This window comes from Papio anubis, chromosome 16, assembly GCF_008728515.1.
Source record: "Papio anubis isolate 15944 chromosome 16, Panubis1.0, whole genome shotgun sequence".
NCBI lineage: Eukaryota > Metazoa > Chordata > Mammalia > Primates > Cercopithecidae > Papio > Papio anubis.
The window spans coordinates 66,183,847-66,202,380 of NC_044991.1; the positions used below are offsets into that span (position 1 = coordinate 66,183,847).

At 47.4% G+C, this 18,534-nt stretch overlaps 1 protein-coding gene across 1 annotated transcript in view; it reads left to right on the forward strand.

Annotated features, from left to right (window-relative positions):
• The window catches only part of PPP1R16B (protein phosphatase 1 regulatory subunit 16B), a 120,499-nt gene that overhangs the window by 96,333 nt on the left and 5,632 nt on the right, over positions 1-18,534 (forward strand). The window contains exons 6-11 of the mRNA XM_031656774.1: positions 1,007-1,110; positions 3,093-3,217; positions 6,361-6,486; positions 7,375-7,450; positions 8,214-8,343; positions 8,436-8,604. Coding sequence (XP_031512634.1) covers positions 1,007-1,110; positions 3,093-3,217; positions 6,361-6,486; positions 7,375-7,450; positions 8,214-8,343; positions 8,436-8,604 — 730 coding nt within the window. The remainder of the gene's footprint in view (positions 1-1,006; positions 1,111-3,092; positions 3,218-6,360; positions 6,487-7,374; positions 7,451-8,213; positions 8,344-8,435; positions 8,605-18,534) is intronic.

Below are 18,534 nucleotides of genomic sequence, written 5' to 3' on the forward strand. Positions count from 1 at the left end.
GGGAGTCCCAAGTCTCCATTCTTCTACCTCTGTCCTATCAGCCTTTTGAGTAGGGACTTGGAGGAGGTGGAATGTAACTGAGGGTGTTTCTGCATATGGGCAAAAAATGAAATAGAACATGGAGAAGTAAAAAGAACTAATATGAGAAGTTTAAGTCTGGACTCTACTGTATCCAAGCTGTGTGACCTTAGACAAGTGACCGAACCTGTCTGAGTCTTTTTGTTGTTGTTGTTTTTTAGACCGAGTCTTGCTCTATCGCCCAGGCTGGAGTGCAGTGGCGTGATCTTGGCTCACTGCAACCTCCGCCCCCCGGGTTCAAGCAATTCTTATGTCTCAGTCTCCTGAATAGCTGGGATTACAGGCTCCCACCACCACACCCCGTTAATTTTTGTGTTTGTAGTAGAGACAGGGTTTCACTATGTTGGCTAGGCTGGTCTCGAACTCCTGACCTCAGATGATCCACCCCCCCTCGGCCTCCCAAAGTGCTGGGATTACAGGCATGAGCCACTGTGCCCAGTCATGTCTGAGTCTTTGTTTCCCCTTGTGTGAGATGGGGCCAACAATATTAACCTGAGCTATTATGAGGGTTAAATAAAAGGATGCCTGCAAAAGGGGCTTAGATCAGGCTTGGCTCTAAGCAAGTGCCTGGTAAGTGGTGCTGCTGCCATTCATGCGATTTTTGTTATTGTCACCAGGAGGACTTTTATATCTGTCCCTAAGTCCCTGCCTGCTGGTTCAACAGAGTGAAAGGCTTAGGGAGGTCTCCTGGGATAGCTGTCCTGGGACTTTGGTCTCTTCCCACCTAGGGCCCTGGGATCCTGCAGCCGTCGTGCTCTTGGACTGTGTGTCAGGCAGATCCAAGGATCATCTTGCTGGGGTACACCTTGGTAGGGTTTTGAGTGCCGGGTTGTACAGTAGGATTGCAGGTGAGAGGCCAGAGGGCAGAGGCAGCTAGACCAATCCTAGCCACACCTACTTGGCCCTCACCCTGCCTCTTTCTCTGCAGTGGGGCCGACTTGCTTGCTGTCAACTCGGATGGGAACATGCCATATGACCTCTGCGAGGATGAACCCACCCTGGATGTCATCGAGACCTGCATGGCATACCAGGGTAAGGGAGGGCAGCCCACTATGAAGTGAGCACAGCACAGAGTTGCAGAGAGCGTCTCTTAAATCAGTACAGGCGAACAGATTAGCTACTCATCGGCCTGCCTTGTGCGCCGCGCTCAGTGAATAGGATGGGTCCTCATTCGTATCCTTATCTGTGTGATTGTCAAGAGCAGGACGTGAGAGGACCCTGGAAAATGTGCTGCGCAGAAGGGAGGTATTGATCTCATTTGTGTCACCCACACATGCAGATGGCCGCAGCTGGCCTTGTCTTCATCAGCTGTGACAATTTGATTCAATAAACATTCACCGTAAAGATATATTTCTATGTGGGACAATAATAAAGTCAAGAACACTGGAGGATGCCTGCTCTGTGCCAGGCACCACACTGGCTGCCAGGGGCCCAGATAAACAAGATGTGGGCTGTTCTTAACTCACAAATGAGGTTCAGAGAGGAAACAAATGCAGCAATGAGAGACCTGCGTGCCCCCAGCACCCCACAGACAGGCCTCTGAAGTGCCACCTCCTTGGAAATATGTCACACACCCCAGATCCTCAGCTGCAGCTGCAGTCCTGCCCTGGCCCTGCCCTCGTGTCTCCCACAGAGCCACAGTAACCATGATTGAATCTCCTGTTCCCTGCACCCAGCTCTTCCTATTCATCTCCCATGGAGATTCTTAACCATTTTTTGTGCCAATCTGGTGACTCTATGGACCCCTTCTCAGAATAATGTTTTTATTTTTTTGAGATGGAGTCTTGCTGTGTCCCCCAGGCTGGAGTGCAATGGCACAATCTCGGCTCACTGCACCCTCTGCCTCCCAGGTTCAAGTGATTCACTTGCCTCAGCCTCCCAAGTAGCTGGGATTACAGGCGTGCGCCATCATGCCCAGCTAATTTTTGTATTTTTAGTAGAGCAGGGTTTCACCATGTTGGCCAGGCTGGTCTCGAACTCCTGACCTCAGGTGATCTGCCTGCCTCAGCCTCCCAAAGTGTTGAGATTACAGGCGTGAGCCCCCGTGCCTGTCTAGAATAATGTTTTTAAATAGTTATAAAATTATAGGATTATAAAGGAAGCCAATTATATTAAAGCATAACTACCAAAATATTTTTCAATGTGTTAGATAGAAACTTCATTAATTCATTAAACAATAAGATAACAGGATATGAAAATAGCTATAGTATCTGTTGGTAACAAAGTCACAAGCACTGCTAACACTACTGTGGGTTTTGCTTACATTCTAATGGTAGGGAATGCTAAATTTCATTTAAAGCTTAGTCAAAATAAACGTGTGATTTTATTTCCTCCTTTTGTAGACCTCTCCTGAACTCGATCGAAGAGTGCTTGGTCTAATGCATCTTTTTACGGAGCGTGTCATCCTCTCGTTAAATACTATTCGTAGCTGTCAGTAACACACTTTTAAGACAGGAATGGGATTCGGGCTATACAATGTCTCTCTGCGCCCCCTACCTCAACTGACTCAGCTCTCCACTTGAAAGTAATACATTCATTTAGTCAGTCATTCTGAACTAAAATTGATTGAGCATTGTGCCAGGTGCTACAGACACAACTGTGGTTAAGACGAAGGAAACTAACAGAGACCCTGGTCAGATAGGGCGGTCAGTAGAGGCCAGTTTAGGAGATGATCCAGTCCAGGACCTAAAGAACAAGACAGAGGCAGCCATCTGAGCAGTTGGAGGTGTGTAGGTGGATGGTAGGGACTTTCGGGTAGAAGAACAGCATATGCAAAGCAGCTGACATGAATCCAGTGCCTAGTGGGTGCCAGGCAGGAATGCCCTTGCTCTGTGGGCCAGTGCATGGTGCCTATGCTCATCAGGCCTGAAGACAATGATCTATGGGCATGTCTGCATGCCCCCTTGACTGGCGTACCCTAGGGTACAAGAACCATGCCTCCTCATCTGCCTTCCCCTCCCCTCTGGGGTCCTAGGCCTGAGGGTGCTAAATAAATCCCCTCTTTCCCACTGCAGGCATCACCCAAGAGAAAATCAATGAGATGCGGGCAGCTCCTGAGCAGCAGATGATTGCGGACATCCACTGCATGATTGCAGCAGGCCAGGACCTGGACTGGATAGATGCCCAGGGTGCCACACTGGTGAGGAGATGGGCCAGTGCCAAAACCAAAACCAGCTAGGTCCAAAGTGGGCCAGCAACTGGTGGGAACCAACCCTGTACCCTTGGGGCCTGTCTGTGACCTTGGACCTCCTCGAGAATCCTTTTGGGCCAGGATTGCCCCTGGATAGGGAGGGTCAGCAGAGCAGGGCTCAGCCTCTTTGAGAACCTGGCCTGTCTCTGGGCTGGGCTTGGTGGCTCACACCTGTAGTCCCAGCTACTTGGGAGGCTGAGGGAGGATCACATGCACCCGGGAATTTGAGTTTGGGCTGTGATTGCACCAGTGCACTCTAGCCTGGGTGACAGAGCAAGACTTTGTCTTTAATAAACAAACAAACAAAAAAGAATCCGGCCACTCTCAAGTGGGGCTTGGAGTTAGGAGCCTAGATGGGAGGCCTGGCTCCCACCTGTTCACCACCTGCTCTGTCTCCAAGATACTCCTTTACCCAAGGCTTCAGGTGTCCATCTTAAGCACCTTATTTCCCTCTCCTCTAATGACCTCCTCTATTAAGGACTGGTGTCACCATTCACCCACTCACCCATGCTTTCTTGCTTTGCACTGTCCATTCCTCTGCCTTAGTGTCTCCTCTCCCACCCTAGCACCCACTGCCTTGCCTCATCAGCTCCTCTGTTATTACTGCAATAGCCTCTCCTTTGGGTTCCCTGACTTCCATCCATCCATCCATCGAACCATCCATCCATCCATCCATCCATCCATCCATCCATCCATCCAGTCAACACACAGTTATGAGCATCTCCTCTGTGCCACATACTTTACTAGACCCTGGAGACAGAGAACAATGGGACCTTCTTCTCTCTCAAGTTTGCCTGGTTAACTCCACTCATCCTTGCAGCTCAAGTGTCAATGACTTAGGAAAACCTCCCTGGCCACTCCTCATAGGCTCTCAGAGCACACTGCAGGCTAATATTGGGAGGTCTACTTCTGCAGCCTGTAAATCAAAATTCAGAGCATGGCTGTGGCAGCCTACCCTGCTGATCGGGGTGCGGGTGCCCTGTCCCAGGCTTAGGTTCCATGCTGGTCATAAGCACTTAGCAGTCTCGGGATCTCAAGCTCACTAGGTAGGGCTCAGCAGTACCAGGTATCCTCACTGCCCCTCAGGCCTGACCTGGCAGCCTAGGTGTGATAAGTGGGCTTCTTCCACCTGCTTCCTGAGCTCTCACATCTGTTTTGTGCCCATTTCTATTACTTGGGTGCCTGCTTGAATTACCTGCTCAGCCTAGCACTCAAGAATGGGATCAGGTAGGAGGACTGACTGTTTCTGTCTGAAGTCAAGGTCAGGCTGCACTAGGGCATACCCACTCTTATTGCAGCTCTACTGGGGCTGTGACTGGGTCTTCAAGACAGAGGGATCTTCTCTTCCTGGGCTGGGGCTGGCCTCAGGGTGGCCCCACCCCCATGGACCAGGCACATACTAGGTCTCAGGTCTTCCCAGTAAAGTGGAGATCATAGTGTCTTCCTCGTCTTCCTCACAGTGTTGTTAGGAGCATTAAATGAGATTCTGTGTGAAAGTGCTTAGCACAGTCTGTAAATTCTCAATGTATGTTAGCAATGACCATTATTTTTACTAATAATGCCACTATTCCACTCATACCTTTTAATTTCCAGCCAAGTATTGAGGTTTGTAATGTCGTACTGGCCAGCAGGTATCATTCTCTACAACTGGCAAGAATCAAACATTTATAAATCAGATAATTATACTAATTTTCACATCATACCCTTGGTTTTTCAAGTTGGAAAACAAATTGTATAGACTGATGGACAAAACAAAAAACAAAGAAACAAAAACCATCCACTGACCAGAGCTTTAAGCAACTTTGTCCCAGGATGAGGGAGCATCTGACCATCAGGGCTGAATTCGGAAGGATCACTTCCTGAGGCCATGCCTTCTTTGTCCCTCTGACTCTCCGGCCCCAGACCTCAGGTCCGCTGAGGCTCTCTGGCTTCCTCCCAGCCAGTCTTCTGCTGACCACCTTGGACTCTCACTTCTATCTCTCATCTTGGCTGGACAGTTGATGTCTTTCTGCCTTATTTCCTTCTCCCTCATTCATTCTCATGGTCATCACTTAGGGCTCTCTAAGAATTTGAATCCCTTACTGAGTGTTCATTATGGGCTAAGCACTTTATGTATTTTGGGGGCAGATTGAACAAGCATGACAACTGAGGTCTGCCAGGCAGTGACTGAAGGCCTTGAATGGGATCACAGTCCCTTATTGGATATATTATCTATTGCTCCATGACAAACTACCCCACAATGTAGCATCTTAAAACAATAATAAATATTTATTGTCTCATATGGTTTCTTTGGGTCAGAGAGTTAGGAACAGCTTAACTGGGTGGCTCTGGCTTGGTGGCTGTCATGATATTGCAATCAAGATGTTGCAATATTGTTGAGACTACTGGGGCTGCAGTCTCATCTGAAGGCTTGACTGGTGCTGCAGGATCCACTTCCAAGGTGGCTCACTCACATGGCTGGCAAGTTAGTGCTGGCTGTTGGCAGGAGGCCTCAGTTTCTCACCTCTCCTTGAGGCTTAGGACCTCTCCTTGAGGCTTCTAGAGCGTCCTCACAACATAGTGGCTGCCTCCTTCTAGAGTAATTGATCCAAGACAATGTAAAGTAGAAGCAGCAATGCCTTTTATGCCCTAGCCTCAGAAATCACACATCGTCACTCACTTCACAATATCCTATTTGTTAGAAGTGAGTCACTCAATCTGGCCCACATTCAAGGTGAGAACAGTTGGGCTCCATCTTCTAAAGGAAGCTGTGTCAAAGAATTTGTAGACATGTTTAAAAATCACCATATTGAACCTCAGAGACCCCTTCTTTAGGGCTCAGTGCACAGTAGGGGCTCAGTAAATGCTGTTGCTTTAACCACATGGATGCCAAGACCAACCACATGGGAGAAGAATTCAGCTCTCTACCTTTCTTTCTAGGTCCATATTTCAGACTTAATAATCCTCTGCAATGTGACTGGTATTTCCATCTCATTCTATTCCATTGTATTGGCCCCAAGGATGCTGTGGGGCTTGGGTGGGGGTAAGGGCTAGCCTACCTTCAATGTGGGACTGATCCCCTAGGGAATGCTTACTTCTTTCCTCTTCTCCAGCTGCACATAGCTGGAGCCAATGGATACCTGAGGGCAGCTGAGCTCCTCCTGGATCATGGAGTACGTGTGGATGTGAAGGACTGGGATGGCTGGGAGCCCCTGCACGCAGCTGCCTTCTGGGGACAGGTAGTTCTCACCCACAGGGCTGTAGGGGAAGCCGGCACAGGGCTAACTTGCTAACATCAAGTTTTTTGGGCTGGCAATTGGTTTCAAAGAACATAAGACTTTAAGGCTTAAGGTGTTGACTATAGCTCATATGTGGGATATGAAAAGGCCTAGGGAGTTTGCAAAAACATTGGACAAGACAAGTTGTGTTTTTTTTTAATTGTTATTAGTATTCTTTTTTTAAATTTTTTGAGCCAGAGTCTTGCTCTGTTGCCCAGGCTGGTGGAGTGCAGTGGCGCAATCTCAGTTCACTGCAACCTCCGTTTCCTGGGTTCAAGCAATTCTCCTGCCTCAGCCTCCTGAGTAGCTGGGATTACAGGCGTGTGCCACCATGCCCAGCTAATTTTTTTGTATTTTTAGTAGAGACGGGGTATCACCATGTTGATCAGGCTGGTCTCAAACTCCTGACCTCAGGTGATCTGCCCGCCTCAACCTCCCAAAGTGCTGGGATTACAGGCGTGAGCCACTGTGCCCGGCTGACAAGTTGTGTTCTAATAGGATGGTAATCAGATTTGCCAAATAAGAAAATTTCCAGCATTTTTGCCCCTAGTAGTTTCTCATTTGTTTCTAGACACAAAACTCTGATTGTCACTTACACCTAGTCCCTCCTTAGATACCTGCCAGCTCTAGAGTTACAGCCAACTCTTTCTTCTCCCTCTTCTTGGTGTGGCCCAGGCATTGCATCTGTCTGGATTCCCCCCATGGCTCTAGCATGCAGGCCTTCCCTGGAAATCAACTTTGTCCCACCATTCTTTGGGTCACATCCTAAGAGGCCTTGGGCACTCTCTCCACCTCCTAGGCTTTCTGAGCTCTGGGCAGGGGGACACTGAGCTTCTTCCTGTGTTTCAGATGCAGATGGCAGAGCTATTGGTGTCCCATGGAGCTAGTCTCAGTGCAAGGACATCCATGGATGAGATGCCAATAGGTGAGTCCAGCACAACAGCTGGTGTGCACAAATAGACAGTTATCAATTTTTTGATGGGTAGAGGGAGAAATAGATAAATATATGGTTGTATAGACTGATGGATTGGTGTATAGATAGATGGATTAATTAATGGATGGTAGATGAATGGACAGATGGACAGATGAAGGGATAGATGGATAAATGGATGAATGGATGGATGAGAGGGGTACATGGGTAGATATTATGAGGTATGGTTGACTGGATGGGTGGGTGGGTGGATGGATGGATGAATAGATAGAAGAATAAGTGGATGAGTGGGTAAAGGATGAATCTGAATAGATGGCTCTTTCAGCAGTGGGTAGATAGCTGGATGAAGGGGTTAAGTAGAATAGATAGGAGTATGTAGCTTTCTTAGCATCTTTGCATAATTTATTGCTTGGGCTATGTGGGGTACCTGCTTATTTCCCTCACTACTTCTGTCAGTGAAGACTTGAGGACTCTTCTTGGAGACTATCAAAGAGGAACATGAATCCCTCGGTCATAGCTGGGAACCTTAGGAATTGTGACTGTGCCCAGAACCTGGGTTTCCCATTCTTATAATCCTCTAAGGTTTGGGTTGCAGCCCAGGAACTTAGGCTGGCATTGTTTGCTTCCCTCCCTGCATGCCCCAAAAGATGCTTGGAGTTTTCATTGGGTTGGGGTGGTAGCTCGTCTGGTCTGGAGCACCCTCTTGGGCCACAGGTCCTGGCCCTGTCCCCCACAACAGACTCCTCTGCCCCTTCAGACCTGTGCGAGGAGGAAGAGTTCAAGGTCCTGCTGCTGGAGCTAAAACACAAGCATGACGTGATCATGAAGTCACAGCTGAGGCACAAGTCATCCTTGAGCCGGAGGACATCCAGCGCAGGCAGCCGTGGGTGAGTCCAGGGCAGGGCAGCCAAGGGTCCCTGTGCGTGCTCCTGCCTGTGGCGCCTGGGTGCAGCCTCCAGCACCCACTTTGTCCTCTCAGGAAGGTGGTGCGTCGAGCCAGCCTGTCGGACAGGACCAACCTGTACAGAAAGGAGTATGAGGGAGAGGCCATCCTGTGGCAGCAGCGGAGTGCAACCGAGGATCAGCGGACCTCCACCTACAACGGGGACATCAGGGAGACCAGGACAGACCAAGAGAATAAGGACCCTGTGAGTAGCCTCACTCTCTGCCCCAGTGTCAGCCACTGCAATGGGAGGAGAACAGGGCCCAGCCTGGCCTTGCCTCTTCAACTGAGAGCCTTCAGAGGGAAGTAGCCAGGCACTGCCCTTAAACTAGCATATCCAGTCTGATGATGATGGCTACTGTAGTTCAACCAGCAGTTTCAGTCTGATGCTGGTGGCTGCTGTAGTTAAAGAGGTGATCAGGGAGCGTGTTAGAGGCTGAGCTGGGTGCTTTGGCACACAGATGGGTCTCCTAATTGACAGGGGGTGAGTGTCCGCTATGTGCCTAGCTATGCTCCACCACACCTAGCAGTAGGCTTCCCAGAAGAGAGCTTCAATAGGGCAGTCACCCAGGAGCTGAGGGCGCTACAACTTCTTTTTCAGGAAATATAACAAGATATTGAGAATTGTGTTTATCAGAACATGCTTTTTGAAAAATGGAGTAGGAGCCTAGCAGGACCTCTGAGAAGCCTGCTCCTGTAGCAGCCAATGGTCCTTTAAGCTTTAAGCTGCTTTCCTAAGGGAACACACATTCATTTCTGGTGGTTGCTTTGAGAAATTTTCACAAACTGGATGGCTTAACATGGTGGAAATGTATTCTGTCTCCGTTCTGAAGGCCAGAAGTCTAAAATCAAGGTGACACAGCGTTGGTTCCCTCTGAGGGCTCTCAAGGAGATTCTGTTCCATAGCTCTGTGAGCTTCTGGTGGCTCAGGCATTCTTTGGCTTTTGCTAGCATGATTCTAGTCTCTGCTTCTATCTCCACATGACATTCTTCTTTGTGTGTGTGTGTGTATTTTCTCTTTTTATTTTTATTTTATTGGATTTTTTTTTTTTTTTTTTTTGAGACAGGGTCTTGCTCTGTCACTCAGGCAATGGCATGATTATAGATCACTGAAGACTCCAACTCATGGGCTTAAGCGATCCTCCCACCTCAGCTTCCCAAGTAGCTGGGACTATAGGTGGGGGCCATCACGCCTGGCTAATTTTTAAATTTCTTGTAGAGATGAGGTCTTGCTATGTTGCCCAGGTTGGTCTCAAACTTAGCCTCAAGCAATCCTCCCACCTTGGCTTCCCAAAGTACCGAGATTACAGGTTCGAGCCACTGTACCTAGCCTGTTTTTTCCTCTTATAAGGACCCCAGTCATTGGATTGGAGCCCATGCCAATCCAGTATGACCTAATCTTAATTTAATTTATTACACCTGCAAATACCTATTTCCAGATAAAGTCACATTTGGAGGTTCCAGGTAGACATGAATTTTTGAGGGACACTACTTAACCCAGAACCAACACACTCAGCATGGCTGCTTTCTTGCTGAGTGGAGTGAACAAGTTTGGGGCTGGAGTGGAATTGCTGAGGACGAGGGAGAAGCTAACTGTACCAGAGGTGGTCTGCCATTTTTGTTCTTCCACCACACCATGAACAGATGAAAACATGCCTAGAGAGTTTAGCTTTGGTGGGATGCAATTGATTAGCTACCCAGCATGCCCACGTGTCTCAGAGGGACCCTGCTTCCCAGCATGAACAGTGAGGTCACCTACTGCCTGTCTCACCAGGAGGTGTGAAGGTGCCTGCCCAAGGGGAGACCACATCAAAGCCACCAGCTGGTGATGGAGAGGGCACATAGGGAAGCTTTGTTCTGCCTGGCCCCTTAGTCTGAGGATTGGTGAGAAAAGAGACATAGATCAAGATCAAATCACGTTTCAGATGTCTCCCAGCTATGCTTTATTTATTTTTCCTTTGTGATTGTGGTGTAACTTAAGTATGGTAAAGCAGACAAATCTTTTTTTTTTTTTTTTTAAATGATATGAAGCCTTGCCTGTTACCCAGGCTGGAGTGCAGTGGTGTGATTTCAGCTCACTGCAACCTCTGCCTCACGGGTTCAAGTGATCCTCCTGCCTCAGCCTCCCCAGTAGTTGGGATTACTAGTGCCCACCACGACACCTGGTGGATTTTTGTATTTTTAGTAGAGATGGGGTTTCACCACGTTGGCCAGGCTGGTTTTGAAGTTCTGACCTCAAGCAATCCGCCCACCTGGACCTCCCAAAGTCTGGGCTTACAGGCGTGAGCCACCATGCCTGGCCAAGTAGACAAATCTTAAATGAGATTTTCAACAAACTTTTACAAATGTACACACTCAGATGAATTCATAGAGCATTTTCATCATCCATGTTCTCTCTCTGTCCTTTCCCCCACTCCAAATGTAGCCACTATCTAACTTTGAGTTCTAAAGATTAGTTTTATATATGCATATGAATAGACACTGTAGTTTGTCTTCTTTTATGTCTGGCTTTTTTAACATCTGTGAGAGTCACCCACGTTGTGGCATATAGCAGTAGGTCTGTTTTTGTTTTTTGTTTTTTGTTTTTTGAGACAGGAGTTCACTCTGTTGTCTGGGCTGGAGTTCAGTGGTGTGATCCTAGCTCACTGCAGCCTTGACCTCTCGGGATCAAGTGATCCTTCCACCTCAGCCTCTTGGGTAGCTGGGACTATAGGTATGCACCAACATGCCTGGCTAATTAAAAAAATTTTTTTGTCAAAAGTCAGTAATATAAATTGTATTCCTAGACTAGGGAAAGTCATATGCAGACCATAAGGTTCAAGAAGATTGAGACTGTCTCCAGCTTAATGAGAAATCCCCTGTCACTCTGCACCATGGAATGGTCTGGGTGAAGTGGTAAAATGGTATCCCTAGCCATTGAGCTGAGGCAGAGATCCTGGAACCCGGAGATGAAAGGAGCCTGGACTGTTTCATTTGCATTTCAGCCCCTTGGGCATGAGTGAGATTTGCTCTAAAAACAAACAAAAACACAAAATCTTTTGGTATGGAATTTGCTATGTTACCCAGGCTTGCCCTCAAACTTGAACTCAAAATGATCCCCATGTCCCAGTCTCCTGGTCTTCATTCTGTTTTTGTTTTTTTGTTTTTTGAGATGAAGTCTCGCTTGTCACCAGGCTGGCTTGGCCAGTGGCAATCCTTGGTTTCAGATTGTAAGCTCCGCCTCCCTCCAGCCGAGCCCTGCCCCAGCCTTAGTAGTTAGACTACAGGCGCTCACCACTGCCTCGGCTAATGTTTGTATTTCTAGTGGGTTTCACCATGTTGTTTGCACACCTCACCTCCAACTTATCCACCTACCTCCCTGCTGGGATTACAGGATGACGCCACTGGCTGCCTCCCATTCTTTTATTGTTTTAGAATTGGCTGCTTGAATATTAAAATCACCCTATATATCCATTCCTCCTCTTTTTGAGACAGAGTCTCGCTTTTGTCACCCAAGCCAGAGTGCAGTGGCGTGCTCAGCTCACTACACCTCCTCGGCCTCCAGGTTCAAGCGATTCTCCTGCCTCAGCCTCCTGAGTAGCTGGGAATACAGGTGCGTGCCACCACGCCCGGCTAATTTTTATATTTTTAGTAGAGACAAGGTTTCGCCATATTGGCCAGGCTGGTCTTGAATTCCTGACCTCAAATGATCCACCCTCCTCGGCCTCCCAAAGTGTTGGTATTACAGTGAGCCACTGCTCTTGGCCTCCATTCTCCTTTTGGTGGACATTTGGGTTTCTTGTTTCTGGCTACTGTGAATAAAGCTGCTATAAACATTTTCGTGCATGTCTTTCGGTGGACATAAGCGCTATTTTGTGTTGGGAATATACCCAGGAACACAGTGGGAGTCACAGGTAGGCATATGTTTAGCTTTAGTGGATACTACCAAGCAGTTTTCCAAGGTGCTTTGTACCTGTCTGCTTTCCCATGGCAGAGTGTTTCTTGCCAACTCTTGGTATAGTCAGTTTTGTTTTTTTTTGGTTTTGTTTTTGTTTTATACAGAGTTTCACTCTTGTTGCCCAGGCTGGAGTACAATGGCACCATCTTGGCTCACTGCAATCTCTGCCTCCCGGGTTCAAGTGATTCTCCTGCCTCAGCCTCCCAAGTAGCTGAGATTACAGGCACCTGCCACCATGCCCAGCTAATTTTTGTGTTTTAGTAGAGATGAGGTTTCACCATGTTAGGGTAGGAATTCTCAAAGTATGGTGCCTGGACCAGCAACATCAGCACACCTGGGAACTTGTTAGAAATGCAGATTTTGGCTGGGCACAGTGGCTCACACCTGTAACCCCAAAACTGAGGGAGGCTGAGGTGGGAGGATCTCCTGAGCCTAGGAGTTACTGGACAACATAGCAAGATCCTATCTCTGCCACTCCCACCTAAAAAAAAACAATTAGCTGGGTGTGGTGGTGTGTAGTCTTCGGTCTCATGAAGCTGAGGCAGGAGGATTGCTTGAGTCGAGGAATTTGAGGCTGCAGTGAGCTATGATAGCACCACTGCACTCCAGCCTGGGTGACAGAGTGAGGCCTGGTCTCTGAAAAGAAACCAAAAAGTAAAAATAAATAAATGTAGATTCTCAGGACCCACCCCAGATGTGGTGATACTGCTGCACATAAGAATTTCAGAACCACTTATTTGAGGAATAATTTGTTCAGCCTGACCCCCAAATCACATTTCTTCCAAGGCTGTGGCTGACTTTGGTTCACTGTTTCTTCTTCTTCTTTTTTTTTTTTTTCCTGTGAGACAGGGTCTCACTCTGTCGCCCAGGCTGGACTGGAGTGCAGTGGCGCGATCTTGGTTCACTGCAGCCTCTGCCTCCCAGATTCAAGCAATTCTCCCACCTCAGCCTCCTGAGTAGCTAGGATTATAGGCACCCGCTATCACGCCCGGCTAATTTTTGTGTTTTTTGATAGAAGACGGAATTTCCCCATATTGGCCAAGCTGGTCTCGAACTCCTGATCTTAAGTGATCTGCCTGCCTTGGCCTCCCAGAGTGCTGGGATTACAGGCGTGAGCCAACGTGCCCCTTGTTCTTTAATCTAATGTTTAAGAAGTAGTACAGACAGACTAAATCAGAATCTCAGGAGTTGGGACCTCAGCATTGTATATGTTTGTCGTTGTTTTTTGTTTGTTTGTTTGTTTTGAGATGGAGTCTTGCTCTGTGGCCAGGCTGGAGTGCAGTGACGCAATCTTGGCTCACTGCAACCTCTGCCTCCCGGGTTCAAGTGATTCTCCTGCCTCAGCCTCCTGAGTAGCTGGGACTACAGGCGCACGCCACCATACCCAGCTAATTTTTGTATTTTTAGTAGAGACAGGGTTTCACCAAGCTGGCCAGGATGGTCTCAATCCCTTGACCTCGTGATCTGCCTGCCTCGACCTCCCAAAGTGCTGGGATTACAGGCGTGAGCCATCGCGCCCGGCCATGTCGTTGTTTTTCAAACCTAAAGACAGACTGTTTTTCAAGTGATTGCAGCAGTAAGTAGATTGCTTCCACCACAGAATTGGCAAGGATCTCGGAGGTCAGTGAGAAAGGAGTTCATTACCTAGGGAGGAAGACAAGAGGCTGCAAGGACTGAGGGTTGGGGGTGGGACGAGCAGGTGGTGTAATTGGACAGTTGACCAGGAATGTGTGTCCCATGGTCAGTCCATTTCCAGAAGGGTCTTCAGGAGAGTTTTTCTGCATTGCAGTGCTTGTTTACCCTCAGGGTAAGTCAAAGTCCAGGATCCTGTGGGGAGGGGAGCAGCTTAACTAAAATTTGGTTAAATCATTTACCGCTGGGCACGTTGGCTCACGCCTGTAATCCCAGCACTTTGAGAGGCCCAGGTGGGCGGTATCATCTGAGGTCAGGAGTTCGAGACCAGCCTGGCCAACATGGTGAAACCCTGTCTCTACTAAAAATAGCCAGGTGTGGTGGCAGGTGCCTGAAATCCCAGCTACTTGGGAGCCTGAGGCAGGAGAATCACTTGAACCTGGGAAGCAGAGGTTGCAGCGAGCCAAGATCGCACCACTGCACTCCAGCCTAGGCAACAGAGTGAGACTCTATCTCAAAAAAAAAAAAAAAAATCATTTAGCAAGCATTTAATTTCAGTTGATAAGTTGACAGTTTAGCTAATCATTGCAGAGAAAAAGAATGAGAATTTGGGGAACTGTGTTTGGGTTGTCCTAGGAAAAGGAGGGGTCGTCTGAGCGCTCTGGAAATCCTATGGGGAAGGGTGATTCTGTGCAGTCAGCCATTCCCCAGAACACGAAAGGTGGGGATTTTGTTTAACCTTCCTGTTTTCCAGTATCTCAGTTCACCATTGCCAAGATGATGTGCCTACCACAAAGGGTGTTCCAGGGTCAGTTGTGTTCTTATTTGTATAGGACTCAGCCCATCATTTGTATCTCATTAAGCATTAGGCAGATAAATATATTTAGAAGTTCCCTGCATCATGAGAAAACCTCTTTCGTCTAACCCACATCCCTGCATCATGAGAAAACCTCTTTCGTCTAACCCACATCCTTCAGGCCGGAGTTAATTCCTCTTCCTTCAGTGCTCTGATTTCTGACACTGGAGATGGACATAGGTGGGTTTTGTTTTGTTTTGTTCACACGGGGTCTCATTCTGTCACTCAAGCTAGACTGCAGTGGTGCAAATATGGCTCACTGCAGCCTCAACCTCCTGGGCTCAAGTGATCCTCCTGCCCAGCCTCCCATGTAGCTGGGACCACAGGTACGCACCACCATGCCCAGCTAATTTTTAGATTTTTTTGTAGCGATGAGGTCTCACTGTGTTGCCCAGGCTGGTCTCCAACTCTCAGGTTGATGCCATCCTCCCACCTCAGCCTCCCAAAGTGCTGGGATGACAGGCATGAGCCACTGCACCCAGCAGGGATTTTTTCTTTTTAAACGAATAGATTTCTTTTTCTTTCGAGCAGTTTTAGAACTCTAGAAAAATGAGTGGAAAGTACAGATATTTCCCATATACACCCCCCTCCACCCTGGTTTCCCCTGTTATTAACAACTCACATTAGTGTGGTACGTATGTTATCACCAATGGGTCAATATTGATACTTTATTGTGAACTAAAGCCCATAGTTTACGTCGGGTTTGCTCTTTGTGTTGTACCTCCTGTGGGTTTTGACAAATGCATAATGTCATGTGTCCATCATGATAGTGTCACACAGAATGCTCTCGCCAATTGGTTTAAGTGGTTATATTAGACAGCTGAGATTGCGAACAACTGGTTAAAGAGACCAAGTCTATCCCACTAAACAGCCCTGGTGTTCTACTTATGCTTCCTCCCCAAACCCTAGCAACCACTGATCTTCTACTGTTTCCATAGTCTTGCTTTTCCAAAATGGTATATGCTTGGAATTATATAATATGTGATGTTTTCAGATTGGTGTTGTATATGGTTTTGTTTTTTTTTTTTGAGATGGAGTCTCACTCTGTTGCCCAGGCTGGAGCGCAATGATACAATCTTGGCTCACTGCAACCTCTGCCTCCTGCTTCAAACAATTATCCTGCCTCAGCCTCCTGAGTAACTGAGATTGGAGGCATGCATCACTGCACCTGTCTAATTTTTGTATTTTTCTTTTAGTAGAGACAAGGTTTCACCATGTTGGCCAGGCAGGTCTTGAACTCCTGACCTCAAGTGATCCATCCACCTCAGCCTCCCAAAGTGCTGGGATTATAAGCGTGAGCCACCGCGCTCGGCCTGTACATGTTTTTAATGGTCTAGATGATGCCAATGTGCATCGAAGATGGGATCAGTGTCTCAGATCTTTGCTACTCTAAACATCAGCAGGAAATTCTTAGAAGTGCCAAATTTCAGGCCCCAACCCTGACCTATTGAATCAGAATACGGATTTTAACAATATCCCTAGGCAACTCACATACACATCGAAGTTTGAGAAGCACTGACTAGGACCACCAAGAAACGGTCTCCACATGACATGGCATCAGTCTGCCTGCATACTTCAGAAGGAGCCATTAACAACAAAAAAGTGGACTCGGTGGCTCATGCCTGTAATCCCAGTGTTTTGGGAGGCTGAGGTGAGAGGATCACTTGAGACCAGGAGTTCAAGACCAGCCTGTGCAACATAGTGAGGCCCTGACTCTAAAAGGAGAAAGAGAAGAAATACACACTCATAAATGGAAACTTACTAAGGAAAGTGTTCTTTGCCTTATCACATATTACCATATATATATGTTATTATATATATATGTGTTATTATATATATGTTAGAAAACTAGATTATGTATATATCTTCGACATCTTTCCATGCCAGCTCATGGAGACTTCGTTCATTCTTTTTACAAGCTACAGAGCATTCCAATAGAAGTACTGGCCACAATTTCCTGCTTGCCCAGTGATGACTTTTAGGCTTTGCACTAATGAGAGAGAAAATCTGGGAAATAGGCTTGCTGGTGCAAAGTATATAATCTTTTCTAAAAAATTATTATCTTTTTTTTTTTTTTTTTTTGAGACGGAGTCTCACTCTGCCGCCCAGGCTGGAGTGCAGTGGCCGGATCTCAGCTCACTGCAAGCTCCGCCTCCCGGGTTTACACCATTCTCCTGCCTCACCCTCCCGAGTAGCTGGGACTACAGGCGCTCGCCACCGCGCCCGGCTAGTTTTTTGTATTTTTTAGTAGAGACCGGGTTTCACCGTGTTAGCCAGGATGGTCTCAATCTCCTGACCTCGTGATCCACCCGTCTCGGCCTCCCAAAGTGCTGGAATTACAGACTTGAGCCACCGTGCCCGGCCTTTTTTTTTTTTTTTTTTACTGAAGAGCTGGGGAGAGAAGAAAGGAAAAAAGAAAAAAAAATTTCACTGAAGGATGATGCAAAATTGTCCATCAAAGAGACTGTAGCAATTTACATTCTCACTCATTTCCCTATACCCCTGCCAACACTGAGTAATAACACACTTTAAACATATTTGTCAATGTGATATCTAAAAGTGATATTTTGTTGTTTTAATTTTTATATTATTAATGATGTGTGAGGATGAATACTTTTTTCCAATGCCATGTATATCTATATATTTTGCTGTGGGCTGCATATTAGTATCCTTTGCCTACTATTTTTATTGGGTAGGTAGGTTTTTTTTTGTTTTTTGTTTTTAGACGGAGTCTCGCTCTGTTGCCCAGGCTGGAGTGCAGTGGTACGATCTCGGCTCACTGCAAGCTCTGCCTCCCAGGTTCACGCCATTCTCCTGCCTCAGCCTCCTGAGTAGCTGGGACTACAGGCACCCGTCACCATACCCGGCTAATTTTTTGTATTTTTAGTAGAGACGGGGTTTCACTGTGTTAGCCAGGATGGTCTCGATCTCCTGACCCCGTGATCCACCCACCTCAGCCTCCCAAAGTGCTGGGATTACAGGCGTGAGCCACCACACCCGGTCTGGGTAGGCAGTCTTTTAAAAATTGACTTTTGGCTGGGCGCGGTGGCTCATGCTTGCAATCTCTGTCTGCATTTTGGGAAGCCGAGGAGTGTGGATCACTTGAGGTCAGGAGTTCAAGATCAGCCTGGCCAGCATGGTGAAACCCCGTCTCTATAAAAATATGAAAATTAGCTGGGTGTGGTGGTGTGCACCTGTAATCCCAGCTATTCGGGAGGCTGAGGTGGGAGGGCAGAGGTTGTGGTGGAGCTTAGATAGCTGCCCACCGTCTCCCACCTCTAGCCTAGCAGAGACCCGCTTTAAAAAAAAAAAAAAAGGTCGGGCGTAGCCTCAAGCCTGTAATCCCAGCAATTTTGGGAGGGCCGAGATCACGGATCACGAGGTCAGGGCGATTGAGACCATCCTGTCTAACACAGTGAAACCCCATCTCTACTAAAAAAATACAAAAACTAGGCCGGGCCAGGTGGCGGCTTCAGTCCCAGCTTAATGGAGGCTGAGGTGAGAACGGGCTTAAAACTCCGGAGGCGGAGCTTGCAGTGAGCCAAGATGCAGCCACTGCACTCCAGCCTGGGCGACATGACTCTGCCTCCTAAAACAAAACAAAACAAAACAAAAAACTTTGAAGAGTTCTTTATACTTTTTGAAAATTACTCTCTTTTCTGTCGTATATGTTGAAAATATTTTTCTAGTTTCTTCATGTGTCTTTTGAC